Source organism: Diadema setosum, chromosome 15, assembly GCF_964275005.1.
Source record: "Diadema setosum chromosome 15, eeDiaSeto1, whole genome shotgun sequence".
Classification (NCBI taxonomy): Eukaryota; Metazoa; Echinodermata; class Echinoidea; order Diadematoida; family Diadematidae; genus Diadema; species Diadema setosum.
The window spans coordinates 14407965-14424021 of NC_092699.1; the positions used below are offsets into that span (position 1 = coordinate 14407965).

Sequence of the window (16057 nt, forward strand, 5' to 3'; positions counted from 1 at the left end):
AGCGATTTTTCTCGCCCTGTCGTGGCTGTAATCCTCTCCCCCTCTCCGAGTTGTTATCTTCTCCCGATTCCCTCAGTGCCTTGACACTTTTGAATAACCACACCTCAAATATCCTTGACCTTCCCAATGAAGTCCTTCTTAAATGCTCGAATCTTATGATGAATGGATGTTTTACGTAAGAATATTACAATCAGTGTTCCTCTAAATGTTAATATACGACATGTAGTCAAACATAGGTGTCTTGACGCTTGGAACGCGTTATGGCGCTCTTCTAATAAAGGACGCCATCTTTTCAGCATCCAACCATGTGCCTCAAACACCTTCACCTCTGAAAGTCTGAGTAGACGTGATGAAGTAATAACTCACCGACTCCGCATGGGCAGAGCCAGATTAGCAACTTTTTATCATATTATCCGTAAGCATCCTACTGGTCTTTGCTCAATGTGCAATGTATTAGAAACCGTTGAACATTATTTATTACACTGCAAACAATACACACAACAACGTACGAATCTCATACGTGCTATCCAAAAGCAATTATTACCAAGCATCTCCGATTTGCTGGTAAACCAAAAAGCTCTGGACGCAGTTCTTACCTTTGTCAAGGAAACCAACAAATATCACAGTATAACATTGCTGTAGCATGGACTTTGCGAAGTTGTGCATAATGGGATTTTATGCAATATAATTTGCAAACGTAGATTTCAAGATATTTGTAAGTCTTCAGTATATATGGGCATACATTAATTACTTAATGTTTTCGCACTTTGTTTGCTGTGGCATGCATTTGGCGAAGTTTTGTATAATGTTTGCATTATCATATGCAGTGGTGGATTTTTAATGTATGTACTATCATCTGCAAAGCTAGATTTTCCAAATATTTGTGAGTTGCCTAACATGTTTGCTTACATTGCTTATCAATAATGTGTTTTTCATTAATGTTTAATGAATTGAGACTTATCTCACTTATGTTTTATTTAGTCTCGTTTTCCACTTCCCAGTACACAGGGGAAGGACTTTCACTCTTTCTTATCCATCAGCGTAATAGACCTTCATGACATCCGCAGCGGACTTCGCTCTCCGGTTACCAGCGAGATCAAGCCATGCCTGGCCAGCCGTCACGTCGAGGCCTCCACTTTCTACCTCGCCGAGGTGCCGGAATTTGCAGCTAGCTAGTTATGGGAGCTAGTCCCTCGCTGCTGCAGATCCCGGCATCTACCTAAATTGTTTTTTTTTTTTTTTTTATGTAAAACATTTGTTTTTTGTCTTACGTTTCTTGCTTACGTTTCCCTCGCAAGGACAGGGGATCTTTTCGTTGATATACTTATTCAAAGGTTTTCATGATACATTTCTAATCATTTTTTTAGTAAGAACAATTTTAGCTTTGTAAATCCCCCTCTTCGTATGAGTCACCTGCACTCATTTAATACTTATAAATTCATGGTTTAATTAACCTTGAAGAATGTTATATGACTCCCACTTTGTGGCACTGAATTTCCACTTTCTCTTTCGGCTTGAAGCCCGCAGGTATACTCATAGATCATTGAAACTACCACAATATTTGTACAATATTTCTCTATTGTTTTGCTGCAAAACTGTTTTGCTGTATAAACGCCTCTGGTTTTGCCCCGAATCATTGTTATGATGCCTAGAGCTCTGTATTATTTACACTGTTGTATATTTATTTTTATATACTTTATTTCCCTTGAAATAATGATACAGTTATAGTAATTTTCTATAATCTGTAATGCATATAACTGTGTGCGTGCTTTATTTCAAATACTAGATATCATTTGGGCTGACCCTTGATATTAGTATGTGTGTGTGCGTGATTGGGTGTGTGTGTGTGTGTGTTTGAGTGTGTGTGCGTGGGTGAATTAGTGTGCGATACACGCGCGCGTGTATAGTTAGTTGAATTTGCGTAAAGAATATGAGGTATTCATTAACACAGATATTGTAATTTTTATAATGATCTCTTTTTTTGAAACTTGATGATTATTTTTTGGTTTTGGATAATATTACTTTAATAATAATTTGATGTAGTTGTATTTTCTATATGACCTCCCTCGTGGAGACCGTATGAGCTCCTTTGCGGAGACGACCATTATGAGCTCCCTCGTGGAGACGATTATTATGAGCTCCCTTGTGGAGACATCATGGTATATTTAATATCCTTGTTTAATATCTCTAAGATATTTTTTGTTTTATATTAATATTGTATGGGGCAAATTATTTGATGTATAGGGTGCCAATTTTTCCCTCTTGATTTAAAACAACAACAACAAACCTCACGATATTCGGATACACGGTGCATTTGTCCATATTCATGGCATAAAAAAGATATTAAAAGGAGCTCGGTCAAAAAGCAACTCGGTCAAAAGGGGTAACGGCCGCATGCGTAAGATACTCCCTTCCAACTTCGAGCGGTCTCGCACCGTTACTACTTCACAAATTAAATCTTTGTACTACTATGTCTCCTACTACCACTCAATCAAACACTCAGTTGGAAGCTTAACAGGATGCAGACACTCGTGAAGCGCTGTAAACAAACAATTCGAGTCATAATCCGTCTCTTGACGGAGACACTGGTACACTTATATCAGCAATATAATCTTTCATTTTATTTCATCGATGGTCTATCATTTTCCGCCGAAGAACTGTTATTAAGTTCTTCCGAAATTGATCCCAAGGTCACTACATGTCGCGGGCTGAAGAATACAACAAAGACAACAAAACACAAACCCAGACGTTTTAATATACTTTCACAAACTATAGTGATGGGAATACGCACAGTAAAGAAAAATACTAGTACTAGTTTGCTTTCTATAGAAGTGTCGATTTTTAACCGAGGTAATACCAATCGGATCACAGCAACGTTTAGGAGCAACAATATGTCATCATAATCATCGTCATCATCATCCATCACATTATAATTATTATTATTATTATTATTATTATTATTATTATTATTATTATTATTATTATTATTATTATTATTATTATTATTATCATTATTATCATCATCATCTTTATTATTATGTAACTATTATTATCATCGTCAACATTATCATCATTGTATTTCTGGTAGTCTTGATAAACATTTGCAGACATGATCGGGTAATTTGGGTATATGTACTGGTATATCTTTATCAAAATCACAAGTAACTTCCAAGTAATATTTTCAGGTTTTCGTGGTGATTTGATTTAAAGTTGTATCTTAGTGTGTGACGTGTTTTTTAAGACAACGTTGATGTCGCGGATCATGAGTTCATTAGTATTAAAGCTTTTGGTCGTCGATGACTATAATATTTCGATTTCTAAGTATTTCCTGGATCTCATATCGTCATGTGCAGTTAGCTGTTTGAATATGCGTATACTTGCGTCGCTGAAATACTAGATGATATTATGAAACCTATAAAGAAAAGCATTAATCTACATCATCTGAGGCACACAATACACGAAAATTCGCGTGATACGAGACAAGAGTATAATAGTCTATTCATGGGGTTAGCATGCAAACATCACTGAATGTCCCATTTACATTTCCGTGACGCCGTATTCCAGTATCCTTGAGATAATAGGGCGATTTACATTTGCAACGCGGACGTTGAAGACGACGATTGTGTTGGACGTTCTCCTCTCTCCCTGCGTTGCAAGGTAGCTTTAAATTACGCGGGGACGCAGTATACAAAGGAGAAGGATCATTGCATGAAGTAGTAACTCTCCGCGGTGTGAATTTGGGCGGACGTAAATATGACCTATAGAACCCACCGTGCAAACTCACACGACGAGAGCTTGATATTCATAAGCAAATGTGGGGGTTCGCAGAACATTCTTATCCCTCTGAATGTCCGCGTCGAGAAAATCTATAGCTCCCTATTGACAAAATAATTGCTTTGCCAGTGCACCGGGTAGCTGTCTCTCTTTCGTGGTGGCGTCTATCAATAAGTTTATGATATTGTACTAATCATTTATCACAAGGGTTACAGCTCGTTATTCCGAAGGTTTGTTATTCCGAAGGCTCTTCAGTCCGAAGATTCGTTATTCCGAAGGTTCGTTATTCCGAATTTCATTTTCGGATTAACAAATCTTCGGAATAACGAACCTTCGGAATAACGCCACAAATGTTCGGATTAATGAACCCTTTTTCATTTTCGGATTAACGAACCTCTAGATATAGGGAATTTGTATGTTTCGGATTAACGAACCTTCGGAATAGCGAACCTTCGGAATAACGAACAGCACCCATCACAAGACCTCAAGATATTCGGATACTCGGTGCATTTGTAAATATTCATGATAAAATTATAGAAAAAAAAAAACACTTTATAAAAATGTTCAGGCACTTAAACACACAGTCAGGCAAGATGAATGATGTGGGTGCTTGGCTATTAGCGCAACACAGAATAGTTCAAATTTCAAACAATTCCTATAGATATCGGATTTTAAGGAACAGGCGATATCGAAATCCTCGTAGGGATTCACTCGTTTTCTTTTTTTTTTTATCAGACAATTGAGAAAAAAAAATAAATGGTAGAATAAGATATCAGAATGGTTACTCCTCCAACCTTTTTGTATATGTTAAATTTGACACTCAAAATGCTTGATTTAACATTTCTGAAATGGTAGCTTAGCAGTTTTAGCGCTAGAAGTTACGCTTTTAGTGTTGGGTTTGACATTTTACAAAAGGGTATAGAGTGACAACATTCTAAACTTTGATTTCTTAGAATGTCAGCCTCTTGATACTTTTTTTTTTTGTATTTCAACGTCTGCAATCTAATCTAGTTAGCATAATGTTGATTAGTGGCAACAAATTTTGTTGCAACTATAATATGATAAGTAGACAGGACATAGGTGAATGAATAGATTACCAAGAATGCTGAGGGAGACGCAATATTCATAGATTATGATATGCTTTTATTTGATATATTGCTTCAAAATACTAGTCGATACAAAAGAGAATGATCACAAGATACATGAAATGTCTAATCCTACAGGCTTCATTGAAAGACCGTATATATGTGAGGTGAACCATATTCGGCTCTTGCAGACACCCACAGACTACTTTCAACCCACTACTAAGATTTTTTTTTTCATACATCTTGATTTTATATTTATAATGTAGTACATAATGGCTATAAAAACATGATTATTTCTTAATACACTATCATCATGAAGCCTTAGAAAGTACAAAATATTGTAGATTATGCATTTCACGTAAGATATAATACGTGTAATCTTTCTTTTATCTGTTTATTCCGAGTAAAGTCCATCAAACAATAATCACAAAAGATTATCAACTTAAGGCAAAAACCGTAAAGACAAGTGTTGATACGTATGTATAAAGATATAGAAAATGAAACACTTGACAATTCCATAAGCTGGTTACCGAACTTTGCATTATATCAACACCATTACGAACATCCACCAAAGTTGTACCTGAAGTGAAATAATCATGAATACACATCGAAAATTACAACAAACGTGATTGCGTGTGCAGACGACTAAAACGTACGGCAAAATAATATTAAAAGATAAGATACCAACCATATCATAGAAGACTCAAGAAAAAGCGAAGAGCAAGTATAGATATCAAGTCTTGCATAGATTTGATAATAAGTTCAAAAGAAGAGAGAGCGAGGAAACAATCATGTGACATTAGACCAGATATAGCAGCATAGCTGTAAGATGGTTTCAGATACTTTTATGCAGCGACGTATTAATCATTCGTTAGGGATTTCACACACATAGTCAGTCACATGATTTCACTTGAAAAGAAAAAAAAAAAATCGGTGAACTTAGGATATTAAGCGATTTTCAAGGCAAGGAAGGAAATTGATAATACATCTCGTTCCCCTTTTTTTTTTTTTGGGGGGGGGGGTCAGCCAATGATCACAAGCAGGAATAAAAATAAGATGACTTGGGGATTTTTCAACACTTTGAAAAGAGAATATCTGGCCTTTTAAAAAAGAAATAATCTGATATTTCTAAAAATGAATGATGAAACTGTAAACCATCAAATACATTTGCGAATTTTTTTTTTACTTCCTTCACGGTCTTCTAGTGTTGAAAATTTCCGCAATTTCTCCTTGTGATTTCTTCTGCTTCATTTACTGAAACAACGATGCTTTCAGTATTTTACACTTGACGAGAGAAGCTTTTCATTCTAGATATATTGATAAAGTCATCTGACGTCATCAGGTGGTATCTGGGTGATCCTGAGCACCATCATATCATTGCATTGTTTTCCTGCCTAGAATGCCTAGAATACATGTCAAACTCGACAGAGAAAAAAAAAAGCAAGGGATTTTATACGCCAGTCAATAACCGAAATTACAATCTGAGTGACAAAACATTGTGTGTGTGTGTGTGTGATCACAGATTCTCTCATAGGAAATGTTCACCGCGGCCCTCTGAATGAACTTTCTAAAGCATAACTATATAAGAAATATTAGATCCCGCCCCCTTTCTTTTATCACGTATAGTGTAATTTTTTTTCGCTAATATGCGAACAGTAATATCCCGAGAGAAATCTGCTTTGAAGACTTAAGGCAATTACAATCAAAAGTGGCCAGTGTAGTTTCTTTTTGTTCCGTACATTATAAATATCAATAATGATAAAGATAATATCATTTGTATCATACATCGCATCCTGGGGGTAGCCTCTTCAGTGTAGGCGTTGCTATTATTGCCACCCAACATTACCAAGTACTCATTTGTACACCTGTCTTGCGAGACACTTCGTGTGAAATCACATCTCCCCCGCGAGCTCAAGCACTTGGCAGGATTCGAACTCGGTCCCTCTGTTGCAGAGTCAAGAGTTTTATCCACTCTACCACAGTTCTTCCATTTTGGAATGACTTTGATGATACAGCAGCCACAAGCAAAGTTGAGTTATTACAGCCCCCCCCCCCCAAAAAAAAATGTATAATTCTATGGTATATATTTTAAGCCAACAAGAAACATGTTTGGCTCTTGAGATAAATGGTAAGCTGTACCTCTATCATAATTACCTAATTCAACCGCATTACCACCTTATCAAAATCTGAATCAAAGCGTAGCCGTCAAAGAGTTAAGCGAACAAACAAATGAAACAATCAGAACAGAATGGAAGAACAAAACCAGCTACATGAACTGACGCCGTAGGGTGAACTGAACTATTGATGCGACAATCCATGCCAAGGTGAGGAATGAGTCGGCGTGGTTTGCGCTCGAACCGGAGGTGGGCGTGGTCATCGTGCTGTCTGGAATCCAATCACAGTAAAGCGTGCTGAATATTGAGCCAATATACAATTTAATGACTCACAGGTTTGAGCGGGTTGATAGGAATCGTGAACACAGAGTACTTTTGAATTGCTTGAACCGACGCGTCGGTTCGACGAAAAGAAACCAAGTAGGTTCGGATAACTTGAGGTACTGCGCGTACACAATTCCTACCGACTCACGGAAAAATAAAATGTGAATCATCAGTTTTATAAGAAGGAAAAATCATACGTCCTGTAACTAGGACGTAATGATTATGGAAAATAACCTGACTTTAAAGGGAATATATGCATGCTGTCAGTGGGAAAATATTTCTTGGTAATTAACCTGCAAGCTTGAAAAAAAAAATCCCTCACCCATTTCATAATCATTGTATAGAAACGTATTCAAAGCGTAAGTATATTGCAGAATAACATAAATATGTTGAGATAGTGCGCGAGCAATTCAGCTGTGTGAACGAAAGGAATATGACATTATTTTTTCACTGAGGCAGCCTCATAGAATCCTCATTTTCATATGCAAGGTGACGTGTAACAAGTACTTTATGGACACAATTAGCACAGAACCGGTATGAAAGACGGATTCGAAGTTACATACAGTTTCGAGAAACACGTCTATGAAATAACCATGTTCCAAATCATTGAAAAGTCAGGCATTCGGGAAATCCGAAAAGTTTAAAGGGTGTGTACAGTCCTGGTCGAGGTGAAGATTTAGCTTTTAACGTTTTGTGAGATATTCAGAAACCACTCTATGAGATGTCAAAGAGCATGCAGTTCTAAGAGGAATCAAAAGTTTATTCGATGAAAATCGGTTTTGAAATGGCTGAGATATCCAAAAACAAAGTGAAACAAAGAGATACTAATAAAGTTGGGGCATGTCGCCTTTTATTATTAGCACTTTTGGGGATATCTCAGCCATTTCAAAACCAAGTTTCATCAAATAAACGTTAAATTCTTCTTAAAACCACATGCTCTTTCATATTTCATGAGAGGCTTTTCATTATCTCACTTAGGAATGTTCAAAACATGAATCCCTACCTCAACTAGTAGTGTACAGTCCCTTTAAAAACTCTTCGAATATGAAAATTGTGTGAAAGAAATGACAGATAGGCTTACTTATTTTACTTTTTACGATACTTACTCAGTGTTACCCAGCTCGCAGTAGGCCTACTTAATAGTATCTCAGCCTTATATCATAATACACACACACGCATACACACACTCACACACACACACACACACACAAACATATATACATATATATATATATATATATATATATATATATATATATATACATATATATATATACATATATATTCATATATGATATGTAATCATAGTAATATGATTGGGTGTGTTTGAAGTAATTTCTCCATTTCCAACACAAATCTGTCATTGTATTCTTGATCATTATCACCAGCGTTATTAAACCAAAATTTCATGATACACAACTATGAATGTGTAAAACTGATTACTCATTATGGAGTATGCACGGAAGACGAAGGGAGTTCGACAGTGTCACAATACGTATCAATATGATCTGAAATTATTCAAGTGAAATATAAGGCGTTTTTTTTTTCAAAATCACGATATGCAGATCTCAGAATATACATTTTCATAATATATGAGATGATTAGAAGATTTAATATAGGCTTTAAAGAGGAAATCCACTCCAAATATAAGTTAGTCTGATAAAAAAAGAGTAAAGACTTATAAGTTCAACGGGAAGAAAAAAAATGACCGAAGTAGGATAAAAAAAAATAAGGAAGTTATGACATCTTGAAATTTTGCTAATTTCTGCAAAACAGTTCTTGTACAGTGGATATGAATATGCAAATGAGTGAAGTAACCCTGACGTACCCTCACAATTTTCCATTGATCGTGTACACAAAAAAAAAATGATGAAAATTTATTGTTTCTGTCATTGAAGTCGAAAACATGACGTTATTACTGGTTGAATAACTTCAGAATAGTGACCAGTTAGATATACGAGGATTTGAACCTCGGGCATATTTGCATTTGAATGAAAAACTGGAAATCTCAAAATTTTATGGACAAACTATATGGGAAGTTGTGAGGGAATGACATGCTCACTTTGTCAATTGCATATTCACATTGACTCTTCAAGAGCTGTCTTCCCCCAAAAATAGCCAAACTTCAAAATGTCTTAGCTTTCTTATTTTTCATCCGATTTCGATCACATTTATACCGTTGAACTCGTAATATTTTATACTCTTTCTTATCAGACTAACTTACATTTGGACTGGATTTCCCCTTTAAGGATAACAGGTGTTTAGCCAAATAAAAATGAAAACACGATAAAATCATTGTTCCATCTCAGTATCTCGTGATCCTGTGTCGGGAAGTGATAAATCTTTAGAATGGTTTTAAAGGGGCATTCCAGACGAATCGCTATAAATCCTGAAACTCTGTACTCAGTATAACTAAATTATATAGTTGTTCAAATGTAAAAGTCTGAAAAAAAAAACTTACCTGGGACGTCTGTGACGTCATAAAATGCGATAGATCCAGCTATGTTATTGGTTACAACCAGCATCGGGGAATTGGTTGGACTTTTCTCGCTTGATAGGAACCTGCCAAAGAAACGCAAATGAGAACGTTAACCGAAACGAGGAATCAATCTTCTTAGTTTTTTTTTCTCCTTCTTCTTCTTCATCTTCTTCTTCTTCGTCTTCTTCTTATTATTATTATTAGTAGTATTAGTATTATTATCATCATTATTATTATTATTATTATTATTATCATTATTATTATTATTATTATTAGCATTATTTGTTATCGATAGGATTGACACATGCTGGCACACCCCTGGCAGACTGTGCTAAGTGGAAGAAGAAGAAGAAGAACCTGGCACTTATTTATCGCATAATCTGATTTCTACGCTTTACATACAGTTATCCAATACATGTACATTACAATAAAAATAAGTATGCCTTTAAGTTTCTCTTAAAGAAAATATCATTTTGATGTACAAAGTCGTAAATGTGCTGGCAAACTATTCCACTTTTTGGAAAAATAAAAACCAAAGCTAGCCTCTTCTCTTTTTTGAAATAACTCTTGAAATAATCATGTGTAAAGTTGAAGTGTTTTTCACCAATGCGCAGTCTGTAACCTGGCCTGTTTGGTTGGGACAGTTAAAACAAATATTCAGCTGGCAATAAATGTATACACTACACACTTGAAGACAATCATTGCAACTTTGTATGAAATTATTCTCCAAACAGGCAATCGGTGTAATTGGTTCAATCAATAGATAATTCTAGATATTCATTGTACATTGTACATGGACAAATACACGCACAAACACACACACACACACACACAGACATACAGACACACACTCACACACACACACACACACATGGACACACCCATGTAGCATATGCAACTACGCAACTACCGCGCTCCGAAAACCTACTTTATATCTTCCGGATCTAAATCACCCAAGTTTCTGTCGGCCAGTAGCTGCTCGTAAGTTCTGTCAATACCGCCCGCTCGGTGGAATCCATCGAAAACCGGAACCGCTGACCCGGGAGCGAAGGTGTAGATGGCAATGGCGGATAACCGCTCGATACCAACGAAGAGTATTCGCCTTCCGTCTAGCTCGCCGAATGCAAGCGACTCACATTCCGCACCCTGCAAATCGTGGAAAATGAGACATAAAAACGGGCACACCAATCAGATTAGGATACAAAATTGTATTTATAGTTTATCATACTGTACTCGTGCAATAACATTATTATGTATTTTCTACAAAAAAAAAGACAAAATATTAATCATGTAATAAATACTTTGTATTCTATTAAGGCTTTTGTGGAAGAATGCAAATATATGTCGATTGAACTGAACTGAAGTGTAATACATTGGTACTACAAAAGGCGCATTAGCTTTTACATTAGAGCCGCAGTACATTTCTACAAGTGTTTCTTGTATATACACACACACAAACAAAAAAATGAAGTTCAAAAACAAAATGAAAGACAGATGAATACAAGCAGCAGAAACATATGCTTACTATTAATATTGAACTTAAATGTAATGAAACAGTTCTTGGCGACTGATATGATTTGATTTGTATAAACCTGTACGATTTTTTTTTTTTCATTTGTTAGCTGGTTCTTGAGCACTAGTAATAATGCTAATAAAAAATAAAAACAAAACAAATGCCATGTCAAAGTCGACAGTGGCAGAAGTAGCTGCATCTTGAAAACATGATAAAGTGTAACAGTTTCGATCTGTCTTGTTTGTATCGTAATGCAACTCTCCCTCTCTTTCTTCAGTTTGATAACCTCAATTTCCCCTTTTGTTTGGCCAATTTCAACTTGGACTCGGAGACAAGTGGTGAACTTTCGGTGTCACTAGCAATTTTGGTGACATACATTGTGAACGACATTTTGGTTTGCTATTATAGTCTCGAGAAGGGTTAGCTACCCACAGAATCATCTGATCTTAGATCCGACGCCTCGCTGGGTGACACGTTGATCGGTTTGGTGTCGGCGTTGAACACCTCACGGAGGAGCACCGACGACTGCCTCTCGATCTCGTCGCCCGTGTCGTGCACCAGCGCCATGTCGCTTGCCCGCCGGATGGATATGCTCCGTCCGCCGAAGAAGTAGAAACGATCGAGCTTGTTGAATCTGGAGGAGTTGACGCCCTCGTACTGGCTAAACTTCAACCGCCCTGAGGATGTGAGTGCAAGAAAAATCGAAATGCCCTTACATGCTACATCTACTGAGAGCTACTGCAAACACTCTCGTTAAAAGCAAAATAAACCACTTTCAAGGAATGATAGAACCGTTCATGGGAGCTACTCTGTGGTACACTAAAAGAGATTCTTGACTTTCAAAATGAAGGTTCCCGAGTTCGATTCCTCTCACGCAAGGTTATGAGTGGGTACCTGCCTACGGGGTTGTAATGATTATGATAGTTAATGGCAGGGCGCTTAGGCTATCCCGGATGAATAAGGCGATGAATTGTCATCGTTATCAATAATAAGGGGATGTACAGTTATTGATAGTGGTCAGTAGGTTCGGGGTCATCCTGCGAGACCGACATCCACGAGTCATACAGCCCAAGAGTTCGGCATTGAAAAAGGACCATGAGTCATACAGCCCACGAGTCATACGGCCAATGAGTTTGACAATAGGTAAAAACAGCCCACGAGTTCGACATTACGTCTCGTGGGCCTTGTTTGCTTTGTATCGAACTCATGGGCTGTATGACTCGTGGGGTGAATGGGTCGTGGGTGTCGGTCGCGTGACGTGCACCCGTGTGATCAACCTTGGACAAGATATTTTGAACGCAATGTCCCTTTTGACCAACGTATAAATATAGGTATACATGTACCTGGCAATGCTAGGGTAGCAATAACGGCAGGGCCTTCTTGGAGAATAATTCTCACACTGTAGATACTACCCTGGCTAAATAAGACCATGGAACTACTAGGATCACATCATCATTATTATCAATAAGCACTATGAATAGGTCCAATACAGTTGTTGATATTTTGAGCTGTTGCCGCAGGAGATGCAGACTAATGCTGCAACTTAACATTACTGCAAACATCTCTATAGAAGGGGTCCGGGTACACTAGTAGCAGCGAAAGCTCTCTTCTTTTGTTTGTCACGATACTGTAAATTCCGTGCTTGCTAATACAACTTGCATATCGTTAGAAAACTTTAAAGGGGCTGTACAGTATTGGTTGAGGTGAGGATTCATGTTTTTTACATTCCTAAGTGAGATAATGAGAAACCTATTCAAATTCATGAAATTCTTCCGTCGAGATGTTTTCATTGCAACTGATTGACAAATTGCCCTACATCGACGTAAATAAGCACTGAATTGATCAGTGTTTTTAGTAGTAGCCATGTTTTTAGTAGTAGCCAACACTGATCAATTCAGTGCTTATTTACGTCGATGTAGGGCAATTTGTCAATCAGTTGCAATGAAAACATCTCGACGGAAGAATTTCATGAATTTGAATAACAAAGCAGTACCCGCTGCATGCTATAAGGATTAGAACCAACACTTGCTGTCGGGCGAAAGCTCGGTGGTCTAGTGGAGATGACGCCTGTCCGGTGATCAGGAGGTCGTAGGTTCGAATCCTGCTCGAGTATGTACGCCCATGATTTTTTAACATGGCTACTACTAAAAACACTGATCAATTCAGTGCTTTTACGTCGATGTAGGGCAATTTGTCAATCAGTTGCAATGAGAAACCTCTTATGAAATATGAAAGAGCATGTAATCTTAAGAAGAATTCAATGTTTATTTGATGAAAATTGGTTTTCAAATGGCCCAGATATCCAAAAAAGTGATAATAACAAAAGACTACAGGCCACAACTTTATTAGGAGCTCTTTGTTTCACCTTGTTTTTGGATATCTCATCCACTTCAAAACCGATTTTCATCAAATAAACTGATACCCCTTAGAATTGCATGCTCTTTGACATCTCATATAGTGGTTTCTGAATATCTTGCAAAACGATAAAAGCTAAATCCTCACGTCGACCAGAACTGTACACACCCTTTAATACATTCTGATTCTGACAGAAATAATCAATATGAAGAGACAAAAATGGAGGTAGTTACATGTTCATACCAAGTTGAGCCGTGTCATTCAGTGCTGAGAGTAGATCCGATTCGGCCCAAACTAGACCATCTGCAAACATGAAGAAAAATATTTTAAAAAGGATATAATGTACTATGTATTTACCTTAATCTGCAGATTGCCCATCTGCGACAAATAATATTGTAGCATTCTTTATGGATTTGAATCATTATGCGCTGTTGTGTGTGTGTTGTTGTTGTTGGTTTGTTTTTGTTTTTGTTTTTGTTTTTTTTACTTTCAGTTCGGCGTTACATTATGAACACTATTAAATATCAATTTGTCATTCCACATAAGCTGTCATTATGGGCTTCCGCAGACACATTTTTCTCCATGATCAACTTCCCTGTTTTTCAAAATATCGACACTTCCTATACAACCTGACTATGTTCAAGACAAAATTATGATCCCATCTCATATCACAATTATGGTTCTTATCAAGAACATCAATTCCATTACACAACCTTTCTGCCGTGCCATCTAAAAAGACCAGATCTATCTATCTATCTATCTATCTATCTATCTATCTATCTATCTATCTATCTATATCTATCTATCTATCTATCTATCTATCTATCTATTAAGCTTGACCAATCTCTTTAGTAATTAGACAATATTCTCATAAGATAATTGCGCCGCTGTGCTTTGTTATAAAGAGCTTTAGTGGCATACCTTCGACAAGAGCCTTCCCACGTTTTTCCTCTGCCCAGTCTGAGTATTCTACACCAGCGCCCTCATTGGCAGTTACAATATAGCCGGTGCCGTCGACTTCGAAATATTTGATAGCATCTGGTTGGTAGAAGCTGTAGATATCATACTGCCGAAGCTCGGTGCCTGTGGTGGTGACAAATTATATATATAGTATGTCAACATAACGTCACTTCGGTCAGGCGATTCAAGACCACGTTCGCCTTCCACGCATAAGGTCTCTGGTTCGAATCCCAGCCCAATATACAGCCTTTGTCCTCACTGTAAATCTTTCGAAGGAGACTGATATTGGGCCCGGCGTGTGTAGGAGAGTCATACCTTATCTACGTATAAAAGAAGCCACTTCACTTCACGTAAGGAGTATAAGATAAAAGTTCCGGTGAAGTGGTCAAACATACAAAGAGCGGCAGTTATACCAGGATGGTGCGACCTTAAAGGGATCGTATAGTTTTGGTTGAGACCCAATTTCAGGTTTCTAACATTTTTTTGGTGAGATAATGATAAACCTCTTATGAAATATGAAAGAGCATGTAATTCCATGAGGAATTCAACGTTTATTTGATGAAAATTGGTTTTGAAATGGCTGAGAATCCAAAACAGAGCGATTCAATAAGGTGTGGGACCCACATCTTATTATGATCGCTTTGTTTTACTTTGCTTTTTGATGTTTCAGTCATTCCACACCCAATTTTTATCAAATAAACTTTGAATTCCTCTTAAAATGGTATGCTCTGTACATTTCACAAGTGTTTTCTTGGTGTCTCACAAAAAGTTAAAAGCAAAATTCTCATCTCCACCAATACTGTACTATCCCTTTAACGAGTCACAGCAATGCAGTTTTTGTTGTTGTTGTTGTTGTTGTTATTATTATTATTTTGTTTTTGTTTTTGATGTTGTTTTGTTTGTTTGTTTGTTTGTTTATTTATTTATTCATTTTTTCTGCTCAGGCAGACTAGGAGATTGCCAAAAAAATTAATAACAATAAGCATAAATTTCAAGTACAATTCTGTACTGTCTTTTACCCATCCAAGGCGCCAAGAGCCTTAATGCTTCTTCAAAACCAGGTGAAAATAACGTTATGAGGAAAATTCTTCAAAAGAGCGATTTTTAAGGTATAAACTCAGCACGATTCTGGACTGTCAGGATTCTAACTTACAGTCCTACCACAACAAAATGACGGTGTCGAGCAAGTTCAGCATTTAGGATTCATTCGCCTCAAACAAAATGCTCGGATTTGCTCAGTGTGCAATATCTTCTTGCAACTCGTATTTTACATCTTCTCCTGATGCCACGATCCTGAATATTAAAAAAAAAGAAAAATGTGTGTTTATCTTCGTATCATATACGTTGCATGCTCTCTGGAGGACGAAAAAGAAAAAGGATCGAGTCACGATAATCTTTAATGATACATAGAGATTAAGACATTATTACGACACGTATAGAATGATACACTTTG

General features: G+C 37.0%; 1 protein-coding gene across 2 annotated transcripts in view; it reads right to left on the bottom strand.

Moving 5' to 3' along the window:
- Positions 1–6921: 6921 nt before the first annotated feature.
- The window catches only part of LOC140238787 (mesenchyme-specific cell surface glycoprotein-like), a 65065-nt gene continuing 55929 nt past the window's right edge, over positions 6922–16057 (bottom strand). For both annotated transcript variants that reach the window (XM_072318684.1, XM_072318683.1), the window contains exons 7-12: positions 14566–14727; positions 13888–13947; positions 11722–11966; positions 10705–10922; positions 9759–9859; positions 6922–7244 (exon numbers count right to left, since the gene is read on the bottom strand). In XM_072318684.1, the coding sequence (XP_072174785.1) occupies positions 7126–7244; positions 9759–9859; positions 10705–10922; positions 11722–11966; positions 13888–13947; positions 14566–14727 (905 nt within the window). In that variant the 3' untranslated portion in view covers positions 6922–7125. The remainder of the gene's footprint in view (positions 7245–9758; positions 9860–10704; positions 10923–11721; positions 11967–13887; positions 13948–14565; positions 14728–16057) is intronic.